The sequence below is a fragment of the Hippopotamus amphibius genome, chromosome 14 (assembly GCF_030028045.1).
Source record: "Hippopotamus amphibius kiboko isolate mHipAmp2 chromosome 14, mHipAmp2.hap2, whole genome shotgun sequence".
Taxonomy (NCBI): Eukaryota; Metazoa; Chordata; class Mammalia; order Artiodactyla; family Hippopotamidae; genus Hippopotamus; species Hippopotamus amphibius.
In genome coordinates, this window is record NC_080199.1 from 77,291,354 (window position 1) to 77,298,553 (window position 7,200).

Genomic DNA, 7,200 nt, shown 5'->3' on the forward strand with positions numbered 1-7,200 from the left:
TCTTCCCCAACTGCTAACATAAAGACATGACCAGAAATAGAAAAGTTACTCTAAGCTGTCTCCACCACCTCTCTATTGCTCTATCACCACCACTGGGGGTGGGGTGAGGGACAAGAACAGGCACATCCTGGCATGAGGAAGCTGCAGAGCAAAGCTACCCCCTACCAAGACAAAGTAAAATCAGCAGAGATCCTCTTCAGAGTTTCTGAAAGCTTACAAAAGAGCAGCTGATAATAACAAGTGATGTGAGCAAAGTTCACAGCTTTTCAACTGTTCGTAGCAAACTGCAGAGGCTCAAATTTGCTATCTATAAATGGTAAAACAAATTACAAAAACAAGCCAAAAAATCTTGACAATCTGACAGTTAAAAATTATGCAGGAGAGTTAAGAGAGATTATAACATGTATAATAACATAATGGGAAATCCCGTTCATCCTATGTACATACCTTTACTACTTCTCTCCCTGCCCTTCCACATAGACATAAACGCCACCACAGAACCCAATGTCGGTTTTAAAAAAAGCTTCAAAGCCTGCGGCATTTCAACTGAAAGGGCAGGCAGCAGTGCTGCTACTTGTGTGACATAACCTTTCTGAGCCTCTATTTCATCAGCAAAATGGGACTAACAGTACCCACTTAAGATTTTTTTGTAAAGATTTAGAGATTATGAAGGGCGAATTAATTTTGCTCAATAAATGTTGTTGCTACTGCTATCATAAGGAGCACTTGTAAATTCAACTAAACACATTCTGTGCAAGGTACTAGGCCAGCGCATCACTGTGAGGGGAATGGAGAGGGAGGAGCCTGTTAAGGAAGGAGAACTTGAGATCAGTCATGAATACTGAGCGGGAAAAAGCAGGGTGCACCCTAGTTGTGTCTTCCCCATCAGCCCATGTGTATGTGCTCCTGGGTGTATAAACACAGGAGGCTGGCAGAGCAGGCTGCAAGGTCTCACCGACAAATAAGGCACAGATTCTGAAACAATCAACTGAATCAAGACGTATTTTAAGAAACACTTTGTTGGCAAATTATGAAGAATCAAACTAAGAAAATTCATCATGCTCCCTGTCCTCCCAAACAAACCAGCCATCCCATGTTTTTACTGCTATTCCATAAATATACAAAAGTATGTATTTTTAAGGCAATTAAGTACTTAAAATTTAACAATTTAAGATAGGACACAATGAAGTGTTTTACAACTTCATAAAGCTGAAAACATTACCAAAGAAAATACATCAAAGTGAAATCTTACTTTACCAAAGAAGCAAAAGAGAAATTTCTCTGTGGCAGAGAAATTCCCTTAAAGAAAAACAAAAAGCCTCCCCAGACCTAACCAATTATTGCCCCAACCAACGTTATCTGCCAATTCCTCAACAAGGACGTGTTGTAGAAAAGCCAGCAGACCCCGGCAGGTCAGGAATGGAATCTTCCTTCTCCGCCAGCCTTACTGTGGACTTGGGAGCTAACCTAACAGGTGTCATTTACGGAGTAAACACTGCACTGGCTCATCTCAGTCAGCAACTCTTTGAGGTAAACTGTATTATTACACCCCTTTTCCAGATGTGGGAACTGAAGCCTGCAGAGTAACTTCCCCAAAATGATTTACCAAAAGAATGTTAGGCCTCCAAACCAGTACTCCAATGGGCAGGCGTTAGACCATTTCTCCTTTTGTTAATTTCCCAAGCCTTTCTAAAGCATGTATAAATTTTTTATTTTATTGCTAATAATTCATTTACTTTATCATTCAATGAGTATGTATAAAAGCCCTTTTTATAATGCCAGGCACTGTCACAGGGACTCAGATGGAGTAGTAAATGAGGCTCAGATCCTGCCCTCAGGAAGTTTCCAATCAGAGAAAGATTTATCAATCATTTATGCATTTAACAGATATGTATTGAGCTCCACTGTGTCTCCTGGAAAACCAGCATGGAAAGATCACTACCATCATGGAATTTATAGTGTACTGCTGGGACCAGACAATATACAAGTCAACAAAACATGTAATGAATTGGTCACAACTGTGATAACTGCTAAGGTGCAAGGTAAGGGATGGAAACCTCCTCAACACTGACAGGCCAGAAAAGGCCTCCCTCAGATGTAACCACCTGAGTCCCACAAGTAGGCATCAGCTCAGCACAGGAGGTAGTAGGGCAGTTCCAAGCAGAGGGAACTGCCCTAAAGTGGGAAGGGGTTTGGCCTTCATCTGAGGAACTGAGAAAAGGCCCAAGTTACATTTTTCAAACCAATATCAGGACCCACTAAAGGAGCATAAAATCAACTTAGTACCTCATAAGCAGCATTTTAAAAAAAGGAAATGGAATAGAATAGAAAATATCAGGGGAAAAAAAAAGTATCAACATCAAAGTACATAGAAAATATCAAAGTGTAAGGGTAGTATCTTTCATTGAAACTTTATTTCAGTTACTTATTTGTGTGCTTGTATATGTTTCTGTTTTGTCTGTTTGTTTTTACAGTGAGTCTGGATCACTGAATTGGAGCAAACAGAAATGAGAGGATGGGCTCTGGATGTCTGAAGAGGTTCCAGATTGGGTCTTGCAAACCATGGTAAGATTTATTTTTACTTCACTCAGGATAGTGGAAAATCTTTGAAGGGAGGCAATGGGAATTTTTTTTTTTAAATCACTCTAGCTACAATGTTGTAAAAAAAAAAAAAAGAAGGAAAGAAAAAAGTTGATGTAAAAGCAGCTGAGACAGCAACAGGGATTCCATGGAACTAATCAAAGTAGGAGGTGATGGGAACGGTTATCATCTAACAAGAGAAGGATCGTTAAGTATTTTTATAAGAACGTAAGCTTCAGGAGACCAGGACTTCTCCATCTTACCACCTGAAAGAGAGCCTACTACTTAGGAGTGTGTTCAATAAATATGGTCCACAAGTGACAGAAGCCGGCAACAGGGTGCTGGCCCTGGAAGTGAAGCAAAGAGGAAGTGAAGCAATGAAATGAGCAGCCCTCACTGATGAAGTGTGCAGAGTGAGGGCAGAGGAACTGAGGAAAACTCCAGATTGCAGACTTCAGCGTCTAGTCTTCGCCGCCCCCCACCCCCACATCCCCCGTTAATACAGACAAAAATGAAGGTGTTGTTAATCCACAACCACTTTTTTCAAGCTTCGGGAGCTATCTTATAACTCATTCCATGCACACGTCTTGATTTAATGATCTCCATTTTTATCTTTGACTTCTAGAAATTAAACCTCGCGTCATTAAAATAACCTTTATTTTAATTGCCTCTTTCTGGACGGCTGCTAACCAAATTGCGATCACCTGAAGGGGTGGAGGAGCAGGCTGCACAAAAACGATGACTACGGTGCCGACATTTCACAATTTAAGTAAAAGACAATGCGAGTCAACACAATACTCTCACCCAGGACGTACTAATTTGCACATACTGTCCAAAATTACCACCGATAAGTGCTGTAGCAAGTATCTAAAACAAAACAAAAAAAACCCCCAGAAGGACAGACAGGGCCCCAGGAGGCACAAAAGGTTTGAAAACGCATTTAAAATAACCACGAAATCATGAAAGACCCAAACCGTACATCCTGCAACGGCGTCTCAATGATGGGGGAGAAACGTGTCACTGTGTCCCTGAAAATTTCCTATTAAACGTCTTTTTCTAAAACCCCAAAAAGCTTAGATCCGTTCAACCGTTCGACATTCACCGGGCGCCGGGATGGGCCCAGAGAAGCCGCGACCCTGCGGCCAGGCCTCCCCGTGGGAGACGGCGCCCCCCACCCAGGCCGCCCGCGACCCCCACGCCGCCCCCCAAAGGACCCTCACCCCCCCCCAGGCCGCCCCCCACAGGACCCTCACACCCCCAGGCCGCCCCCCCGGGACGCTCACCCCCCACGCCCCGGTCCCCCAGGCCGCCCCCCCGGGACCCTCACCCCCTCACGCCCCGGTCCCTCAGGCCCCCCAGGCCGCCCCCACGGGACCCTCACCTCCCCCCATGGCCCCGCCCCCCAGGCCGCCCCCCCGAGACCCTCACACCCCCAGGCCGCCCCCCCGGGACCCTCACCCCCCACGCCCCGGCCCCCCAGGCCCCCCAGGCCGCCCCCACGGGACCCTCACCTCCCCCCATGCCCCCGCCCCCCAGGCCGCCCGCCGCCCGCCCCGCCGGGAAGGAGGCCGCTCGCGGTTACCTGGACGCCGCGGTCCCGAAAGAGAAACCGCCGCCCGTGCCGCTCCCGCTGGCGGCCACGGTGGAGGAGCCCAGCGTGCTGCTCCCAAAGGAGAACCCCCCGGACATGGCTGCGGGCTCGGCGCGGTCGGCAAGCTAACGGGTCGGCGCGCCGCTCCCGCCTCAAGGCCCCGGCGGGCCGAGCAGCAATGCTCCCGGCCCAGCCGCGACCTGGCGCGAACGCGGAGCCCGGCGCCCGCGAGGACAGGCCCGTGGGGGCGGAGACCGCGCCGCCCACGTCTGCGCCGGCCGCGCGCGCGCAGCCCCGGGAGCGCGCCCGCCACGCAGGGGCCGTCGGGAGAGGGCGGGACCGACGCGCCCCGCAAGGCGCCCTGGGACGGGCGGGGGCGGGGAGGGGCGGGGGCGGGGGCGGGGAGGGGCGGGGAGGGGCGGGGCGGGGCGGGGGCGGGGCGGGGGCGGGGCGGGGGCGGGGCGGGGGCGGGGCGGGGGCTAGAGCTGGGCGTATGTCTTTCTCGGGGTTCTTCCGGCTTTGGCTTCTATGCTGGAGTAATTTGTGCGTGTAGGCTGCTTAATCTCGGTTATTGCTTGTGTCTTCGCCTCCTGCCGGGGAGGATGCGCAGAGTGGACGGGATAAGAACAGTACAGGGCTTCCTATGTGGCGCAGTGGTTAAGAATCCGCCTGTGGGGACACGGGTTCGAGCCCTGCTCCTGGAAGATCCCACATGCTGGGAGCAGCTAAGCCCATGCGCCACAACTACTGAGCCTGCGCTCTAGAGCCCGTGAGCCACAACTATTGAGCCCATGTGCTGCAACTACTGAAGCCCACGCGCCTAGAGCCCGTGCTCTGCAACTGGAGAAGTCATGGCAATGAGGAGCCCGCGCACCACAGTCAAGAGCAGCCCCCGCTCGCCGCAACTAGAGAAAGTCCATGCACCGCAAAAAAGACCCAACACAGCCAATAAAATAAATAAATAAATAAATTTATTAAAAAAAGAAAGAAAAGTACAGAAACGAGAACCATGTACCAGATCCATGAGCAACCCTTGAACATAAGGAAAATGGGGTTTTAAAGAGATCCCCTCTGGCGGAAGGATGAGGAAGGTCTCACCGGCAGGGGTGCGTTCGAGGTGCTAGCTTGGTGATGTGGGAGCTTGTTTTCCCATCAGGGGTTGTTACAGTACTCCCGCAGAGGGTTTTCCTACCCGCTGTTTTTTTCCAATAAAATGCGTCTTGTAAGCAACCGCCGCCTTTGCTTTCCTAAAACCGTTCCCACTAGGACGCTGCCTTGATCAGAAACCCAGTGGCTCCTTCCCGTGTGGCAGTCAGCCTCTTACACATGATGGATCTTTCTAACCTGACGCCTCAGCTCCCTTTAATGCAGCACTTTATCCTGAGTTGAGCTCGGGCATTGCCACCTGCTATGGACTGAACTGTGTCCCTCCAGAATTCACATGTTGAAACCCTAACCGCCAGTGTGATGGGATTTGGAGGTGGCGGCTTTGGGAGGTTGTAAGGTTTAGATGAGGTCTCACCCTCATGATAGGATTAGTTCCTTAATAATAAGAGACACCGGAGGACTCTCTTTCTTTCTCCGCCTCTGAGAGCACAGCCAAAAGGCAGAATTCTGGAAGCCAGGAAGAGAGCCCATGGGTGCTTTGATCTTGAACTTAGCTTCCTGAACTGTGAGAAATGAATTTCTGTCGTTTGAGCACCCAGTCTGTGGTATTTTATTATGGCAGCTTGAGCAGACTAATACACCATCTCTGTGTATAATTTAAAAATTGAATAGCGTTTCGAATATTACGGAGGTCACTATGGGAGTGATAAAAGAAAAGGGACATATTTGAACTATAGTATAAAGAAAAATTTATAGTGATTGAACAGAAAGAGAAAAAATATGGGTTTTTGAGCTTCAGTGGTCTAGAGAATGGTATTATCAGTGATGAGTATAAGATGGTCATTAAGAGAACTGGGGGTACTTGTAACTGGAAAAAAATAGATCCAGGTGGTTTTTGTAAAAAGGTAGAAAGTGGCTCCCTATGTCTTAATTCCACTGCGTATTCTTTCCAAAACTTTTGAAGAATACCATCGTAAAATTAGTTAAGAGCAAAATTCCTGGCACTTAAATACGTATAGGTTAACACATGTAAGATTAGCTGGATGGAAAGAGTGTGTAAAAATGCAGTAGGGATTAATATCACATGTTTGTAGTAGGGGAAATGGTGTGGGGTACATAGGACTGTCTTTGTAACAACTCTAAATCTAAAAGAGTTCTAAAACTAAGTTCATAAGAGAAAATAGGGAAATCTGACTCTGAACTAAGGGTTTTGGGGAGAGCCACTCAAACTGGCAAACTTTTTAACTTTATTTTATAAAAATTTTAGTACGACATTTCTGTCTTGTATCTGGCAGAGTAGTTCAAGTTATTGCTGCAGAAACCCCAAAAACCCACAGAGAGGAGCACTGCAGAGTTGGAAACTGGAATATTTGAGAAACAGTATCACAATCTACCACACGCCTCTAGACACACCAAATGTAAGGCTGGACCTCAAAAAGGCTTTGTACTCTTATATGCCTTCTTCTCTTTGTCCTATTAGCAAAAAGAAAAGAAATTCTCACCCTTATGTCCTACAGAAATAAAACTCCAAAGAAAGCAGTTTCTGTAAGTCCAATTGTTTGGTGATTCAATTGAAAACTTAACATTAAAATGGCAATAACATAAGCTTCATGCCTGTTTAAGATAAAACCCTGTTTAGCCAGGCAAAAACATCGAGCACTGGAATTTAGCTTTGTTTTCCTTTCCTGGAGAGAGTAACATATCCTATTCCAAAGCATGTTTCTAAATACTCCTGTTTGACATTATGGGACCTGAACCCATGTGTCAGTTCTATGTGAATTGCTTCTTTCCAAGGATGAAGCAAGTGATTTGAATTCTAGATCCGATGGCAAGCCCCTTTGCTTCCCCTTAGTTTTTATATTGTGAATATTCTGTTAAGAAACCCCACCTTTTGCTGATTTACTGGCTTATTAATGTTATAA

The 7,200-nt window shown here is 47.4% G+C and overlaps 1 protein-coding gene across 4 annotated transcripts in view; it reads right to left on the reverse strand.

Annotated features, from left to right (window-relative positions):
- The window catches only part of NUP58 (nucleoporin 58), a 41,117-nt gene extending 36,691 nt beyond the window's left edge, over positions 1–4,426 (reverse strand). For all 4 annotated transcript variants that reach the window (XM_057707224.1, XM_057707221.1, XM_057707220.1 and 1 more), the window contains exon 1: positions 4,163–4,426. In XM_057707224.1, coding sequence (XP_057563207.1) covers positions 4,163–4,269 — 107 coding nt within the window. In that variant the 5' untranslated portion in view covers positions 4,270–4,426. The remainder of the gene's footprint in view (positions 1–4,162) is intronic.
- Positions 4,427–7,200: the final 2,774 nt, after the last annotated feature.